We start from the raw sequence: 19,611 nt of genomic DNA, 5'->3' as shown, positions 1-19,611 counted from the left end.
GTCTGCCCTAAGGCTGTCCTCAGAATGAACTCCTTGGGGCCATCTTATAGACAAAACTATATTACAAAAAGTCCTCTAGCATACTTGAATCCTCAGATGGTGTTCTAAGAACAATCTACTTCATACTCATTTCTTTGGCAAATCTGTCCAGTAAATTCAAATTTCAATCCCTCCCAAAAGAAAATGGACTATGCATCCCAATGAGTCCAGACAGAGGTACACAGAAAAAGGAACAAAGACAAACATAAAAGAAAATCACTCCTAAAACCAAGTTTAAAAATTAGCACAGAAATCCTAGGGGTGCCTGAGTGGTTCAGTTGATTAAGCGTCCGACTCTTGATTTTGGCTTAGGTCATGATCTCATGGTTCATGAGATCAAGCCCCACATTGGGCTCCAAGCTCAGCGAAGAGCCTGCTTAAGATTCTCTTTCCCTCTCCTTCTGCTTCTGCCCCTCTCTTGCTCTCTCTCTCTCTCCAAAAAAATAAATAAAAGATATTCTAAAATCTACCCACACAAAGAGAGATAATAAAGTGACTAACCATCATTTGTTTCCCAGGATAAAGCAAGCTTTTGATTTCAAAAAAAGAGTAAAGCTTTCCATAACTGATATCAATAATTCTTATAGGCTCTATGTCAGCAATGGATCAAGAATCACAACCAGATGGTTGATAGACAGTAGGAAATCAATTGTGAACATAAAAATAAACCTTCAGTAACTTAAACATATAGTCATCATGATCGTCAACAAAAGAAACATAGAAATTTATATTCCTACTATATAAAAAGTAACTTTTAAAAATTAAATTTCTCATGTACCCCAGATACATGTACAGCACACTAAAGAGATGAAACCTATAAATAGTGCACCAGTCACCATTACCACCATTTCTAATTCTATTTGTAGAGTGTGCCTTCTCTCTCCATTCTTGGATGGTCCCCAAGAAGGAAATACATCTAGGGAAAATAAGAAAATGCTACAACAAAGGTAAGTAGAGGATTATTAACATAACTATGTGATCGAGTTCAGGAGGATAGGCTCCTTCTGAGGCTCTCAAGTTAAAACAAAGTAAAAAGAAAAGAAGTATCTTACCAGAAACCCTATCCTGGTGTTAACAGATGAATGAAAGAGCACTGAAAGTGGAAGGATGGGCACAAAGTGGGTGGATGTGGAGATATTGCTGAGAAAATCAACAGCGCAGTGTGTGTTTGAATAGCCATTTACCATCAAACAGGATTTCTCTATTCAGAAGAAAATTGGCAACTGGTTCGATATTTACATCATGTTTTTAGCAAAGTGGTTACATATAAGAGATACTTGGTAAGTGTTTGTTGAATAAATGAACGAAGGAATGAACAAACCAACCGACAGGCAGAATGTGAACAAACCAACCGACAGGCAGAATGTGAAACTCCTCTTAATGTGGAAGATTATTAGCAAAGGTGGAGGCAATAATTCCCCCTATTTCTGTAACTGTGCCACTCCTCCCATGAAGACGTGGAGTTTATTTCTCCATCCCTTGAATCAGGGCTTGGCCATGTAATGTGTTTTGGTCAGTGAGGCAAAAGTCATGCAATCAGAGGCCTGAAAACCACTTTTGCTTTGGGGCTTGCCCAAAAACAAGCAAAATTCTTGCTGCGGGGAGTTTTTCTGTTCTCACATGAAGAAACTAGGACTAGCCCACTGGACGATGAGCCTCCATGGAACAAAGATGGTCTGTCCCAGTTGAGGCCTCCAGATGATCTGCTGAGTGACGGTAGCTACCTGAGCGACTCCCATGGAGACCGGCGAAGAACAATTCAAATGAACTTCAATTACTGACTCTCCCAAATCACTGGCACCCAGAATTGTGAGCAAATAAAATGGCGTTTTGTTTTACACCATTAAGTTTTGGGGTGGTTTGCTACACTGCAATAGGTAACTGGTATTTAATTAAATAAAGTTCTTATCTTTCATTGATGACCCCAAAGCTAATGATATAGGATCAGCAGATACATAAATGGCATTTTATTTGGGGAAGGTAACTCACCCAAGTAAGAGTTCTGGAGACCGATACCACCTGGTGGCCACATATTCTGTATAATTAGCATTATTGCCTTCTGATAGATTCCGAGCAAAACCTGAAAGATAGAAAAACCCAAAGGTGTAACTTTGAAAAAGAAAGAATTTCATATTGGCAAAGTATTTCAGTGCTAGTAATATTTTAAAGGAACATCAAAAGAACATAATAACTGGTACTGAATGGGTTGTTTATTAATGGTGACTTCGTAATTTTCAAAGGTTAGTGTGTGCATACGTCACTTAAAACATGTAGTGTATTCAGTAAAAAAAAAAAAGTCTCCCCTTACACTGCAGAAGTCCATGTTTTTGAAGTTATCACATGGTTTTATAAGCATTCAGAGCCTACTTTTAAGTCAGCTCTCTCAATAAATGCAAATCTTAGAAACAAAATGAAGTCCCCACAAGATCCCAAGTCAAAGCTAAAATACTTTGTCACAGATGGTCATCATATTCTGACACGTGGGACTTAATACAGTATTTGTATATCTACTGTTGCTGGTCAGTTCTAGCCATTATATAAGCAACTAAATAGTTGGTGATGATGGAAACTAAGCAGGCCAAAACTATTTTCATCTCCTAATGTGACTGAGAAGCATATTAGGGGTATCTAAATTACTTATACAATCTATCATTATTTTCCCTCCAAACCCTTTCAAAAGTTTTGGGGCCAAAAACTAAGCCAATAGGTAAGCTAATTAATTACCCACCTAACTCACCAAAAACATTATGGATAGTCACAGAGAACCAGAACATTAAAATAAGGGATAAAAATTAAGGTGTATATCAATTTTGAAAAGTAGAAAAATCATGTTTCTTAAAACAGAACTGTAAAAAATAAAAACCACAGCAAAAATCAAAGCCCTAACTCCAATTAATACTCCTTTGTAAGACATATTTAAAAGAAATATTCCTATTTTTGAATGGAATTCTTCAAGCCAGACAAAGGAGCTCATGTTGTGGGAAGAAAAGCAGTTCAGAAATTGTCACTGGGGATGCACAGGGCACAGAGTACCACACGCAGTGCTGCCATGTGAAACTTCCTCACCGCTAAAAATTGTCTTTCCTTTACAAAATGAGGCCAGACCAGGAATACTCTTTTCCTATTATTAACCATTCCACTGACATCTCTTTTGTAGTTATTACTTGTTTACAAATTTCAGTAATTTGGGGTTTTAAGCAGATCACCAACCCATAGAATCATGGAGGCATAGTCAAGGGTGCATGAGGCACACAAAGTGTCAGTATTTGGTGGTAGTCACAATTATGGATAGGAAGCCAGAAATAGAACCACAAATACTCCTTTTAAATAACTGTATTTCAGTATTTCTTTTTTATTCTCCTAAACACTTCTTAAGATGCTTAAAATATAGCAGGACTCTTCTTTGTAATATGCCTTACAAAGTATGAAGAAAAGTAAAGCTACCTGTGTTATATTAAAGATATTAATATTCAAATTCTTTGAAAGCACTGGGTGAAAACAGTTACACATGCTTCTAATAGCTACACGGGACAAAATTGGTCACTCACACAGTGAATTCTTAGAATGCTGCCATTTCCCATTTGTTTGATTCACCTTGGAGGTACCAATCTAACTTCTGCTTATGAAAGGACACAGTCTCATTTACATATAGAGGTTTACATTATATTTTTGGTTATATTTGAATATATGAAAAAATAACATTAAAAAAAGTCAAGTTGTTATTTTTCAGCATATGGATTAGAGAAAAGAATTTTTAAAAGTGACCTATAACTTAAACACCCTAATTTATAGTTTTATAACCTTTCTGAATTATTGTAATGTAAATTTTTAAGAGCACTTAATACATTTTTATACATATATGGAGAACAATACACAATTTTCTATTAGGAGATAGTACAACTCAAAAGCTTCCTAATACACTCAACCAGGAGCTGGAATGTTAGACATCAATTACTAATCTCATTCACTCAACATTTAAAGGGAATAAATGGAACTGTTCTAAAAATGTCTTTGACCTGTACAGGTATGTAACTACTGTGTACACATGATACACATGTATTTACATAGGCATATTTTTAGTGTTTATGATTACACCTAAGATAATTTCTATCAACATTTAAAAATATTTTTAAAATATTCTTTTATCCTACCCAATACAGAAGGCCATAGTGGTATTTCGTAGAAAATTCTTTTTCTAGAGTCATTAAGCACTGGGCTTATGAATACACACACATGCACATATTTGCTTTGCATTCTCATTAAGCAAATACTGCATTATGACTTTTTAAAAATGGTAGACAATACCATGCAAAGAGAGTATTCTCCCAACAATCAATTTTCCAATATATGACTGAAAAGAATATTCCTCTAATTTAAGTCAAAACATAAGAAATACTTTTAATAAGCCTTTAAAAAGCTACCTATGTGTTATATTAAATTAATTCTACTTATAAGTTTCCATTTCTTTTTAACTTACCAAAATCACACAGTTTCAAAACATCATTGTGGCTGATTAAGAGATTTTCTGGCTTGATATCTGAAGTATGAAGATTAAGAAACAAATGTTAAAAACTGTTCCATGTACTGCTGACTGACACTCTTGGATCACTATAACAGCAGCTAATTAGAAATATCCAGAGTAATTTGAATAGAAACCTGTGGCAGCAAAAAGCAGAGTAACACATTTTATACTGGTACATAAAAGTTTCAATTTGTTTTGGAGAAGCATGCAGACCACAATTTCAAAAATATTTTTTTGCTTTAAATCTTAAAGGTATTAATGGAATCTGTGAAAGGAATTTAAGAATCATTGAATCTAGGCCACCATGTCTCAAGGAACTATCTACTTTATAAAATACTAATGACATCAATTTTGGGAGTTTGAATATTAATTTTTTGGAGATAGAATATACATACATATATATATATATTCTATATATGTATATTCTATATATGTATATTCTATATATATTCTAAAGTTCATGGGGTATCTGGGTGGCCCAGTTGGTTGAGCATCTGACTCATGATCCCAGGGATGTGGGACTGAGCCCCACGACAGGTTCGTGCTAAGCGTGGAGCCTGCTTAAGATTCTCTCTTCCCCCACCCCCCGCCCTTCTCCCCTGCTTGTGTGTTCTGTATTAAATAAATACACTTTAAAAAAAAAAAAAGAGAAATCATTTCTCTTGTCATTTTCTATATAATTTCTATATTTATATCTCTCTTTAGCTTTCCTGTGTAGTTCACAATTATAAATGTCTAATGCTGAAGCTATACTGGATGAGTCAAGAAAAGATTTCTCATTTTTTCCATGGATGTTCTGAAGATGTGGTGGGAGCTAAGTACAAATACACAGAAAATGTTATTTAATTCCTACCCTGGGAGACATCTCACAATTCTATTTTTTAGAGTATCAATCATTTATATCATATGGCAGAGGTGAAAAAGGAGAAAGGGAAGACGGAGGAGTAAAATCTGTAGATTTCAGAATCATGGTTTCTTTTTTGTGTGTTTTTTTTTTTTTTTTTTTTTTTTTAATTTGAGAGAAAGAGAGAGCAACGGAGAGGGGCAGAGGGAGAAAGAATCTTAAGCAGGCTTCATGCACAGAGTGGAGCCCAACACAGGGCTCAGTCCCCAACCCTGGCATCATGACCTGAGCTGAAACCAGGAGTCAGATGCTCAACTGACTGAGCCACCCAGGCGTCCCTCAGAATCATGGTTTCTACTGCGAATTCATAACCATTGATTTACTGTATACTTAACCAAATCACAGCAATACCACAGAACTGCAGCTAAATCAGTTCCTTATTAATATCCTCATATTGCTGTATACACTGTTATTAGAATCATTACCCCAGACACTAGATGTGCGGTTGGCTTGAAGACATACCTATACTACCAACAACCTTTTTTTTAAAATATAATTTATTGCCAAATTGGTTTCCATACAACACCCAGTGCTCATCCCAACAAGTGCCCTCCTCCCTGCCCATCACCACTTTCCCCTCTCCCCCACCCCCCATCTACCCTTAGTTTGTTCTCACTCCTTAAGAGTCTCTTATGGTTTGCCTCCCTCCCTCTCCGTAACCTTTTTCCCCCCTCCCCACCCCTCCATGGTCTTCTGTTAAGTTTCTCAAGATCCACATATGAGTAAAAACATATGGTATCTGTCTTTCTCTGCCTGGCTTATTTCACTTAGCATAATACCCTCCAGTTCCATCCACGTTGCTGCAAATGGCCAGATTTCATTCCTTCTCATTGCCAAGTAGTATTCCATTGTATATATAAACCACATCTTCTGTATCCATTTGTCACACCAACAACCTTGATATGGTAACTGGTATGAAAGTCAAATCCAAGAGAAATATAAACTTTTTCTAGATATAATTAATAGAAGTTGGCATTCTTCACATGACCTTTAAGCTATTCTTAAAGTGACACTATTTTTAAAGGGATATCCTTGTATGTCTGTACAGGTAAATTAAAAGGTAGTATTCATTTATTTGATAATTCAGAGACAAGAAGGAGATACTGTAACATTTTCCGATAAACATCTTTTAGCTTCATTATTTTATCAATGTGTCCCATTACTGTAAAACTCTAGAATTCAAGCAAGATTATCAGCAGAAGATAAATGGCGTAGAGTCAAAGACAGTGCTGAACAAGTAATTTCCCTTTTATTACTATAAATCACTCACCTAACAGCAATAAAGGACAAAATAAAACAGTTTATGGAAGCATAATCATGACCTTTATGCAAGGTTGATCATGCCTACAACTTGCAATGGGCACTTTCCACTCATGGGTAGGGCAATTCAGGAGGTAAAGGTACATACCAGAGGTTGTTGGTCTAAGAGGGAATGAGAGGTGACAGTCAATGGGGGAGGTCAGTAACTTAGGGACCACCTTTAAAGCCTGATTCTGAGTGGTTTCACATTACCTGGTCTACCAACAGGACCAAAGGGCAATAGAGACTACCCCTTTGCTCGTTTCACCCCAAGTAAGCTTCAAAGTTCCCATTTGTTGAATTCTTTACATCCCAAGGCATTTCTAAAGTTGAGAATAGAGCTGGTTATACAGAGATCTCACCATAATATCCAAATAAACTTGCAGTCTATCCTTTTGATAATTCAAAAGGAGACTTGGAAGGTAAACGATGTTCTCATATCCTGTACATTCGAAATGTACTTAATTCAAAGGGAACATCAGCACCCATGGAAATATTCTTAAGAGAGTAACATGTAAAATATTTCATTACATTCGATGTTTTCTTAATATTGTCCATTTCAAAACTTCCATACTTACCTCTATGTACAATATCGTTCTTATGGCACCAGTGAATAGCTTTGATTAGCTGATAGATATAACTTTTAACTTTTTCAGGTGGAACTCCATTTGGCATTTCTTCCAGCAGTTCAAGCATATTCTAAAAATTAAATAGGGAGCCATTAATCTCCACAAATTAGGCAGGCCATAAATCATGTAGTAACAATTTAAAAAAGCATCTTGGGGCGCCTGGGTGGCTCAGTCGGTTGAGTGTCCGACTTCAGCTCAGGTCATGATCTCACGGTTCGTGAGTTCAAGCCCTGCATTGGGCTCTGTGCTGACAGCTCAGAGCCTGGAGCCTGTTTCAGATTCTGTGTCTCCCTCTCTCTTTGCCCCTCCCCCCCCCCATATCTCTCTCTCTCTCTCTCTCTCTCTCTCTCTCTCTCAGAATTTTTTTTTTTTTAAAAAGCATCTTGGATGATAATTCATCCAATACACAGCATGCATTTTAAAAAGCTGTTTGTTTTCCATCTACAACTTTTTTCATGAAAAAGCAGGATACTCTATTAAATCAAAGCTCTCTTTTAAGAGAAATTCCATTTTTACTATTCCTCAGTGCTGCCCCAAATAATAACCCTGGTACTTTCCACTCTCCCTAAAAATGTTTAAGGCATCATTTTAGAATATTTTCAAGGGAAAAGCAATACAAAGTAGAGAGAAGATGCTGTGATGTATAAAGGAGGGGGTAAACAAGCATTTTTAACACAGTGCACTGTGCATGTTTAATAGCACCTTGCAATAAAATCAAGCCTTGAAAATATTTCTGGAGGACCTGGAAAATATTCTTAAAAGAAAATGATCCTTAATTTTAGAAGTGATCCATGCAATCGGTACAAAAATTAAGATAGGCTAGAAAATGCTGTTGAAATAAACACAGACTTCCAACAAATCAATTTTTGAAACTCTTAGCCTGGAGTCAGAGATCATTCTAAAACTCACGCAAAATTTTTTTACTAAGGAGAAACCCCACTTAACCAGTTTCACTGAATTTCCAGATTAACCACACATTTTCCATTCCCTCTGTAAAGCACCACATTAAGGCCCATAGCATTAGAGTTTATTGTTTGTAGACGACCATCTAGAAAAGCAGTTCTCAAAGTATGATCTGTGTGTGTCTTAGGGGTAGTTACCAGATCTTACAGAAGGCCCATGAAGTCAAAACTACATTCATAGTAACACTCAGCTTTTTGGCACTTTTACTATGTTTGCATTTACACTGATGACTCAAAGCAAGGATGGGTAAGCTGGTGGCACCCTAGCATAAATCAAGGCATTGGATTCCTCAATGCCACACTCTTACAGTTAAAAAGGAAGACAAAAAACCAATTTTTTGGGGTTTTTTTTCAACGTTTATTTATTTTTGGGACAGAGAGAGACAGAGCATGAACGGGGGAGGGGCAGAGAGAGAGGGAGATACAGAATCGGAAACAGGCTCCAGGCTCTGAGCCATCAGCCCAGAGCCTGACGCAGGGCTCGAACTCACGGACCGCGAGATCGTGACCTTGCTGAAGTCGGACGCTTAACCGACTGCGCCACCTAGGCGCCCCAAAAAACCAGTTTTAGTTAAGGATGTCTTTCTTGGGGCGCCTGGGTGGCTCAGTTGGTTAAGCATTTGACTCTTGATTTTGGCTTAGGTCATGATCTCACAGTTTGTGAGATCGAGGCCCCCCACTCCCTGGGTTGGGTTCTGTGCTGTCAGTGTGGAGCCTGCTTGGGATTCTGTCTCCCCCCTCTCTTTGCTCCTCCCTGATATGGGCGCATGTTCTCTCTTCTCTCTCAAAAAAGGATGTCCTTCTTTGATTAAGCAGTAAAAATTATTACTTGTATTAAATTTCAACTTGAGTACATGTCTTTTTAGGAATCTACATGATAAAATGGGGAATACACATAAAGCACTTCTACTGCATAACAAAGCATGATGGTTATCTTAAAGAAAATCACTTGGGTGATTGAGTTGAAAGCTGAACTAGCTGTTTATTTTTGATAGAATACCATTTTTTATTTGAAAGTATGACACACAAATGTAGTTATGTTAACATGTGATGGGATTCTTATTGTTATTTTTAAATGAATTAACTTTATATTGTTCAGTTCTGACTTGTAATATGATAAATATTAATAGATAAAGCCCAAATAAGTAATAAGCTTTTAGGGTTTCTAAAAATGTTAACAGTGTAGGAGTCCTAAGGACCAAAAAGTTAGAAAACCTCATACTTGCTCTAATACAACCTCACAATTTTGTTCCCACCAGTCAAGCTGCATATAATCAGTTATTCATAACACTCCCATACCTATTTGTAACAGAGGCACTTCTTTTAATACAATTAAATATCATATAAACCAATGAAATAATGTTTTAAATAAAGAGATTTGCTGTTTATAAGAAAGCAAAATTTAATACTTTGGAAAGACTGAATGAAGGACAGCCACTAAACATACTGCTGTCTAATGGTATGTGAGTGCAGCAACTAAAAAATGCTGGCAAGGGACAGGTGGTGATGGTGATAAGGATTCTGCACTGAGATTACTTTTTAATGTTTTTAAGCTTTAGTTTGGGTTTACAGAAGCTCTCACAGGCTATCATAGTTGATGCATTATGGGTATGATGTATCTAAGAAAGACTCATCAGAACTCCAATCAGAAGATCAATGCTCCAAAGGCCCTGACCCTACCCCTAAGGAGTAGGAAATGAATATATACTGATATATTTTAAGTTAAAATGTTTCAAGTATGTATGCATGATTTTTTAATGATTCTCCACTCGAGTTGCCTTTTTCAATTAACAAATGCATAGGAGCTCCTAAATGCACATGAAGAATAAGAGGGCTTTGCAATACAGAAAATAAATCGTATGTCTCATTTCGTATCATGTTCTAAATCTGTCAGTGGCAGATAGGAATACCCCTCGATAGCCATTCTTCCCTTTAGTCCACAGTAATACAATTTGTAAGTCGATACATAGGTGCTCAGAATGAAGAGTACATTTCCCCTCTGCCTTGCAGCTTGAGACGCCATGAAAGTAAGTCCTGGCCAAGGGGATGTGATAGCTGGAGTGTGATCTTGACCTTGAAGACAAGGGCCACATCTCAAGGGTGGCAGAATGGAAAGGCAGAAGCAACCTAGGTCTCACACAGCTGTGGAGCAGAGTTACCGTACCAGCCCTGTACTGCCTACCTTTGTATTTATGTGAGGAAGAAAGAAACTTCTATTTTGTTTAAACCACTGTAATCCTGTATGTCTGTAACAACCCCACTACCCCTTAAGAGCATCATTTTCTTGCCCTCTTGAGACTCTTTTTTTTTTTTTTTATTTTTTTTTCAACGTTTATTTATTTTTGGGACGGAGAGAGACAGAGCATGAATGGGGGAGGGGCAGAGAGAGAGGGAGACACAGAATCGGAAACAGGCTCCAGGCTCTGAGCCATCAGCCCAGAGCCTGACGCGGGGCTCGAACTCCCGGACCGCGAGATCGTGACCTGGCTGAAGTCGGACGCTTAACCGACTGCGCCACCCAGGCGCCCCTTGAGACTCTTTGTTAATCTTGTTAGGCACTGTTGCTGATGGGAGGTCACCTTCCACGGAAAAACCACAGGGTCAGGCCAAGAACCCCAGGTCTGGGGGACACAAGACAGAAGGTCTGGTAGCAGCTCTGCCACTTATTGGTAGAGAGATCTCAGACACGACAAAACGTCTGGTACACAGAGGTGATTTCCCCATGTGTTCATAGCAAATTGTTATTAATCATGAACCATCACCATGAAGAGAACAGAAATAAATAAGACAAACCGAAACAGATCTGTCAGAATTGCATTACTGGCAGTGAAAATGGTAAACTGCATGATTATTCTTGCAACTAAAAAATAATGTAAAGAGCATCCGATTTTTACAGGAATCCTTTTTTTATAACTTTTTATAAATATCAAATTTCAGTTTAATTTTGGTAGGGAAGGTCCTTTAGGAATATACCTAAACTGACAAAGAAAAAGAAACCTTTAAGCAGATTTTGGAAAAGAAACACAAAACAGTGTTTTATTTTTATTTTAAGTTTCTTTCTTTGTTTTTGAGAGAAGGAGAGCAAGCAGGGGAGAGGCAGAGAGAGAGAATCCCAAGCAGGCTCCGAGTTGTCAGCACAGAACCTGATGCAGGACTCGAACCCACAAACTGTGAGATCATGACCTGAGCTGAAACCAAGAGCTAGACGCTTAACCAACTGAGCCACCCAGGCATCCCCATGAAACAGTGTTTTAAAATGACAAAGAAACTTGTAATACGTTTCAAGTTTTGCTTGAATTGAAATTCCTATGTATATTTATTTTCATTAGAAAAATAATTTGTAGGGGCACCTGGGTGGCTCAGTCGGTTAAGTATCTGCCTTTGGCTCAGGTCATGATCTCACAGTTCATGGGTTCAAGCCCCGCATCAGGCCCTCTGCTGTCTGCGCAGAGCCCACTTTGGATCCTCTGTCCCCCGCCCCCACCCCCCACCCCCGCCCCACACTCTCCGGCCCTCCCCGCTCATGCATTCTGTCTCGAAAGTAAGTAAATAAAAAATTATTAAAAAGAAAAAAAAAAGAAAAAGAATTTGTAAAGGCTGAATTAATTCAAAAGCCACACTCCTGGGTCATCTTGGCAACACTGCTTTCTATTTTGTGATGATGATGGTGGTGGTGACACTATCATTTATGACATAGAAGGCATCTGACAAACATAACCCTCCCCAGCCTTCATGTTCATTAGAAAGCCTCATTTTATCATGTACAAATTCCTGATTTTATCATGCAGATTCCTACAAAGACATGTACTCAAGAAGTGAAATATAATAAAAGTAGTAATTTTTAGTGTTGTTTAGCTATTAACAGGAAATCAGGAACCACATATTTATTCATCAAGGAAACCTCTAAAAGGTCCATCTGGCACCAGTTTATTCTACTCCTGTAAAGGTACTTATTTAAGTTTTGGACAATAACCAACCACTGTAGGGCAGCTACCCTCAAAGAAATTCAAAGGCCCACCTATTGATTACTGCAGCATACATTAGCCCCTAGGCCACACATCATTAAAACTGTCACTAATCATTACCAATTAAAAAAAAAAAATACCAAGGCAAGTATACAGATAATTTGAACCGTGTGTGCTTTTCTTCTTTTCTCCCATGCTTCCAATTCATTATCTGTGGCCTCATCTACCTCCTCAAGCCTCACCTTATGCCTCCTGGCACATCTTCTTCCCTCAAAGCCAAAGCACTGACATTTCATAAAAGGTTGCTCCATGAGCCCACTCATTCACCACCTTAGGTCTGATTTAGGCAGCCACCCTTAAGCTCCCAGGCTGCCTCACACATACCTCTGTCATCTTATGCCATCACTGTCAACTTACTTGTCTCTCCCTCAGAGGCCTTGCCTCGGTTTAATTTAAATAAAGTACATCTAAAAATTACCTGTTGAACACAGATTCTAAGATTTTAGAAGCCAAATCAATACACTGTTGAAATTTAAGATGAACTCCATACAGTTAAATTGCGCAAAACCCTTCAATATATTTCAGGGCTTCTAATGATTACGGATAAAAAATTCATTTTTAAAGTACTGAGATTATGAGTACATTGACAAATCATACTAGACAATAATACTTCCTTGAACAGTGTCAGAAATGACCCTACATAAAAGAATCAGGCAAATTCCATACTATCAATTAGTGACTTACTTTTTCAACATATTCAAACACCAAGTACAATTTCCCCCTCCGACGAAAGGCTTCCTTCAGCTCCACGATGTTTTCCTGCTTGAGAGTACGCAGCATTTTAAGCTCTCGTAAAGTCGTTTCCTTGACTTCTTCATTTTCTAGAATGTAAACAATGGTGGAGAAGAGTAAAATTAAAGCTTTCAAACCACTGTTGAAAAAATTCTAAAAACAATGAAAACATACCAATTTTACTTTCCACTTTGAGTACTTTCTGCATAAGAAGTTCAAGGATGGAAGAATAAATATCACATTTTCTTGTTGAAAGGATCAAGAACTAGCCACTTAAAGAAGAAAAGGCTTACTTGACCAGCATGAACCTAATTTTCCCCTTATGTTTTCTTGTACTCCGTATTGCAGAGGGTATGTGTAAACACAGACTTACAGATACAACATATCAATCTACTGTCATTTTAATTCTAACACTTCCTACTGACAAAGGAGGAGTTTAAAAGAGTAAAAAGGAATCAATGGTATCAGTGTGCAGAGCAGCCTCTAGGCAGCATCTGTAGCAGCTGATGTTTTTAACTCTAGCCGGAAGCTTTGGCTTAAAAGAACATTTTATTTCTCCGGCTGCATGTGAGTCACCTCAGTGAGCAGAGGTCATATGCCAGGCACCCACCATGCAGCTCGTAGTCAAGTTGCAGGGAATTCTAGGAGAGTCTGATCTCTCTGAACAGCAGCTGCTATAGGTTCCTGCTGTCCTCCTGTGGCATGTCCACCTGTCCATCCCAGATGGTGTAGCTGTACTGGGACGGAGAACTTATGCTGAACCAATATAGCCTTCCATATGATCAACTTCACTCACGATAACCCCCACAGGCATGGAGGAAGGACAGAAGTCACATTAACTCTAATGGATGAATTGGCAGGGGAGTAAGGAAGGTAATACTTTTCTTTTTTAGTGAGTTTTTATGATACCTTTAGGTGTAGCCTGGAAATGCTAACTACCATGTTTACATATATACATATATGAATGTGTACACACACACACACACAAGAATACAGGTTCATAATTCTTTTATCTGCAATTTCAAAAATCCATCTAAAAACTGAACACTTTCTCCAAGTGTATGGCAAATCTCTTTAGAGGTAAAATCTAAACTGACATGAGACCACCTAGTCTTTGTTTATCCCACTTAGTAAGAACATTCAGGTGCTTGCTTCAGAAATAGTGTCTTACTGGGGCGACTGGGTGGCTCAGTCAGTTAAGCATCCAACTTCGGCTCAGGACATGATTTCATGGTTCGTGAGTTCAAGCCCCACGTCAGCCTCTGTGCTGACATCTCAGAGCCTGGAGCCTGCTTCAGATTGTGTCTCCCTCTCTCTCTGCCCCTCCCCCCACTAATATTCTGTCTCTCAAAAAAATGAATAAACACTAATAATAAAAGAAACAGCATCTTATTACAGGGTGCTAAAGTAGCATGCCATATTTCCATTCCAAAACCCGGAAGTTGTGAATTCTAAAACACATTTGTCTCCAACATTTGGGGTCAGAGTCAAAATCCTAGCTTGAGAATCCAAGTTTTATGACCCTCAGGTTCAGGTATATTCAACCTCCTTCAGGTTCAGGGAAGAAGAAAATGAGAGTTTGGGGATGAGGATGAGAAAGATTAAAATGCCTTCTAAGAAGAAATGCCTCCTAAAGCAAGGTACACAAGAGGAAAAAGGCTGATGGGGCTAAATGGGGAGAGAAGATTCTAAATTAGGTGCCAGGAGTACTTCTCAGATTATTTTCTATCCCAGCCTATCTCCCAGCCCCCATTGAAACGGAGTTTAAAGAATCAAGAGACTGTAATAAACGCAAGGGCTTTGTAGCACGAGAGTATCTGTAATAAACAGGGAACAGAAAGTCAACACTCCTTTGTGAACTGGTTACACAAGTGAAATATTCTCCCTACTTCACACACACACACACACACACACAAAAAAAACCACACACAAAAAACACAACTGTTGGGGAGCCCTGGAGCAAAGATTAGGAAAGGACATAGAAAGATACTATCAGAAAGCAAGAAGCAGCAGTAGGATAGGTTGACAGTGGCATAAGCAGTGAGCCAGCCCAGCCAACATCAGGAGGGGGGGCGACTGGGAACTAGGGACTCACAGGGCCCCCATGAGGGGAAAAGAGTATGACACCATGGGGGTCACCTGGCAGTAGGGGGAATGTGATCAGGGGACCTCCCAAAGTGGCTTACAGGAATGTGGTGGGACAGAGGTCCAGCTGTTCTGCAAAATGGGGCTGAGCCAGATAAGTGGTATTTGGTGACTTTTAGAATTACTAAAACACTAACAGCCTTTAGTCTTATGAGGAAGGCTACCCCATCTGGGTTACTTTTGAGACTGAGATAATCAAACCAAAGTTCACCTATCTCTAAGACACAGAATGCCACAAAGGTCTCGATACAAAGCAAATGATCTTCTAACAAGGAGATAATCCAATACAAATATAGTGATTACTCACAACCTGGTTCCTGTCTGCTTTTCCATTCCCCATTTCATATCCTTCCCACCCCACATTAGTCTTTCAGTTCTCCAAATAGCCCCAACTTAGTTTTTTCAACCTTAGGGCCTTTTAACTTGTTCCCTCTGCTTGGAACTCTCATTCTACAACCCAGACTCCTTACAGGGCTGGCTCTTCTTCAGGATTCAGTTTGAACAGCACTCCTCAGAAGCTTCACCCAGATCACTAAACCAAAGCAGGCTTCCACCCCTATTATTCCTTACCACACTGAACCTATTCTTTTGCAGACCAAGAGCTGCTATTCTTTCTGTTAAACCAAGAGCTCTAGGAGGAGAGGCCCAAGTTCTGCTGTTCAACAATACACACTCAACCACCTAGGACTGCACCCGGCACAAAGAAGGGATCAATAAATACTTCTGACACAAACACGTCCACTGATGTCATGAGGAAATCTTCACTCCTATGTGGCTAGCCCTCATTCCCTTAAGACGTGGGAAGCAGCAATGTGATGGCAAACAAGAGGCACTTTCCCTCTCAGTTTTGAGTACGGTACTTTCAATCTTCTCTCTAGAACGTTGAGAAGGCAGCTTTTCGGGCAGTAAGACAAACCAAATTTCTTTTTCCCTATATACCACTATGCCTGGTTGTTTTCTACAATATGTGATTATAAAAAATGGGGCTCCAGAAAACTTAAAGTACTAAAAAGGGTCACGAACACATATATATTTAACCATTCATTAATAACATCCGTAAGCTATACTGGAGCTGGGTACAAAAAAATCTTGCAACTAAGTCAAAAGTAAATACAGCTGGTGTATCTTTTCTAGTCAACTGCTTGGTGAATTCTTGGCACTCGAAAAGCAACTGAAAAAGAGAGCTCTGAATTATTAGCAACTTGTGGCGATTTTACTTTGCTAACAGATAAAGCTACCTCAGAATGGCTGAAGTAGAATGGTTTTAGAAGAAGGAACACTGGAGTAGGATTTGGGAGACCTAGAGTTTGGATCCCGTTAAATAACCAACACTGTGACATATGATGTTGGGCAAGCCACTTAACTTTTCATTCATAAAATAACAAAATAAATGGGCACACTCCCCGTCTACACACACCCTAAAAAATCCCATGGCTTTTTCCAAATCTAATAACCAATGATTTCTTTCCATTAAAATCTCATTGATTATGAGCCTAAACCTCACCGAATTTTGATGCTTTGTTATATAGACATCATTCAAATCTATACTGACTCTACGTAAAAATGGCTAGAGAGAAAAGAGAAATTAATCTTGAAAAAGAAGTTCACAAAATCACTTAGCATGTGGGGCCAAAACCACCTCATTTGAGCTGCCTATCTTTTTTAGGAAATGAAGGCTTTACTCTAATTTATGCCTGTCATAGATATCCAAAGTTGAGGTAAGCACTTCAGCACTAAGAATGTAATGAATGGGAACAGACAGGAAGCAGAATTATTAATTCCCTAAGTGCAAGTAAAATGCACACTCTTCATTACTTGGTATATCCTATCATTTTTGTTTCTCTAAGTACTTTTAAGGTTCCTGGCTTACCCTGTACTTTGATGAAATTGCAGCACTAAACGATCGGATGATGAAGAAAAGGAATATACTTTCCACTTACACATGCTTCTCACCTCAGAGGTTCAGAAAGTAGCCAAGCTCTTTAGTGAGGCAATTTTTTAAAGGTGCTGGCACAGCCTACTCAAGTGAGCACAAAAATCCCTGCCTTCCAGTTGAGATAATCCTGTGGATTCTTTACATAGGCAAGGCTCCTCCAGTTTACAAATGAAGAACCCAAGTCTATAAAGAATAGCTTCCTCGGGGTGAGGGAAGGGAATGCCACACTAAGTAGAACAAAGGGACACAGGCAACACGGTGGATGGTAGTGAGCAAGCTTTAGAGAGTCAGTCGAACACCCAGGTCCGGGTCTACACTCTGCTACTGCTTAGCTGAGTGGCAAAGCAGCATGGTATGGATGGAAGAAAAACTCAAAGATCCTGAGGCCTGCATCTTTCCCAGTTAATCACATACTGACTGTACAGCTTTGGACCGTGGGTTCCTTGGCTATAAACAGGAATTGGGCTTCTACTAGAGGATTCGAAGGTCCTTGCAGCTCTAAGACCCGGTGCATCCGAGCAAGTCCTGCTTATGTGCATGCTAATGGGCTTGGTCGTCAGTTTCCACTGAGGGTGTTTACCTTAGCACAGGCAGCAAGTCTAACAATGTTACATAAATTTTTTTGACTGATGATTAAATGGCAGGGTAGAAGAAGGACGTTAAGTAAGAAAAAAACAAAGAACTAACCTGCTTTTAGCTTGCCAATTAGGCAAGTTAACACACTAAGAATCAAGAAGGGAGATTCACTAAAGTTAAAAGAAAAACAATTTTTAAGAAAAAAAAGTCACAGGAGCAAAAGTAATGCAAAGTAATAAAAAGAGAAAAACCTAAAGATGAACAGAAACTCTATTGTAACTCTATTTTTAAAGAACTGTGGGCTTGGAAAAGAAACCCAGAAATAGCTGTAACCTACTTTATGAAATCATAAACCTGACATTCTTGTATAGACAAAGAGGCCCCCCAAAATGGACCTTTAAACAGGTACAATGGGAGGGGGAAAAAAAAGCCAACCCATCCTTGTACAAAATCATCAGGATACAATAAGGGTTGCCCTGACTGAAGAAGGAATACCAACAAGAGGGCGATTAACACGGCCAAGGGGGTTTGAATGGTGGTGCTGCTATCATATATACTAAAATAGATGAATTCAGCAGAGACTGGGTAGAGCACAATGGAAATGTATTAAATTATGAAGGGTGCAAATGTTCATCAAATCCTAGAAGAACCCCTGAAGCTTGAAAGAGATCCATTTTGGACATTAAAAGAAAGTCTGGTGAAATCATGACTGGCCAGAATGTTCAAGCTTAGTTAATTGAATTCTGTTTAACCAAAGGTGGGAAAATTTGTTTCAAGGCCTCTCCTACAGAGAAATCAAGTTCTTGAATTTAAGGAGCAAAGACTATGAGCTCTTGTTTTATACCATTATGCAAAAATGTGACCAGAATTCCCTCAATCCAGAAATCAGGATAGAGCTTTCTAATGTCTGAGTAGAGATAAGGATGAAATAAATTGGAGGAAAGAATGGATGACCAATTACACATTCTCTCATGTTTAAAAAGAATATGTCCGGGGCGCCTGGGTGGCTCAGTCGGTTAAGCGTCCGACTTCGGCTCAGGTCATGATCTCACGGTTCGTGAGTTCAAGCCCCGCGTCAGGCTCTGTGCTGACCGCTCAGAGCCTGGAGCCTGTTTCGGATTCTGTGTCTCCCTCTCTCTCTGACCCTCCCCCGTTCATGCTCTGTCTCTCTCTGTCTCAAAAATAAATAAACGTTAAAAAAAAATTTTTTTAGGGGCGCCTGGGTGGCGCAGTCGGTTAAGGTGTCCGACTTCAGCCAGGTCACGATCTCGCGGTCCGTGAGTTCGAGCCCCGCGTCGGGCTCTGGGCTGACGGCTCAGAGCCTGGAGCCTGTTTCCGATTCTGTGTCTCCCTCTCTCTCTGCCCCTCCCCTGTTCATGCTCTGTCTCTCTCTGTCCCAAAAATAAATTAAAAAAACGTTGAAAAAAAAAATTAAAAAAAAAAATTTTTTTTTAAATAAAAATAAAAAGAATATGTCCATTCCAAGAGAAAAAAGTATTTATTTACAGAAAAGATAAACAGCGGGATATGAAATGCAAGCCTTTTAATTTGATATAAAAGCAGAGATACAACCTAAATTCCATCTTAACTGTGGACTGCTATACAGCTCCCTGAGAATCAGCTTCCTTGCCATGTAACAAGTAGGGAGGATCCCTCCTCACCCCATCACCTGTACTTTTAGGGAAAGACTGAAAAGTCCTAAGAAGCAAAAGATGTTGTCACACCAGAAGATGCAAATATACATCAAAAATAAATCCTAGGGGTGCCTGGGTGGCTCAGTCAGTTGAGTGTCCGACTTTGGCTCAGGTCATGATCTCGTGGTTTATGGGTTCGAGCCCCGCA

The 19,611-nt window shown here is 39.0% G+C and overlaps 1 protein-coding gene across 1 annotated transcript in view; it reads right to left on the bottom strand.

Moving 5' to 3' along the window:
* CDKL5 (cyclin dependent kinase like 5) overlaps positions 1–19,611 on the bottom strand; it is a 192,591-nt gene that overhangs the window by 41,630 nt on the left and 131,350 nt on the right. The window contains exons 5-8 of the mRNA XM_047075963.1: positions 13,065–13,201; positions 7,343–7,463; positions 4,517–4,576; positions 2,029–2,119 (exon numbers count right to left, since the gene is read on the bottom strand). Of these exons, the coding sequence (XP_046931919.1) occupies positions 2,029–2,119; positions 4,517–4,576; positions 7,343–7,463; positions 13,065–13,201 (409 nt within the window). The remainder of the gene's footprint in view (positions 1–2,028; positions 2,120–4,516; positions 4,577–7,342; positions 7,464–13,064; positions 13,202–19,611) is intronic.

This window comes from Lynx rufus, unplaced genomic scaffold, assembly GCF_022079265.1.
Source record: "Lynx rufus isolate CCGP_SWC_20201006 ecotype Redwood Valley unplaced genomic scaffold, mLynRuf1.p SCAF_14, whole genome shotgun sequence".
NCBI lineage: Eukaryota > Metazoa > Chordata > Mammalia > Carnivora > Felidae > Lynx > Lynx rufus.
Note: the sequence above shows the minus strand (reverse complement) of the source record. Positions and strands in the feature narration are given on the sequence as shown.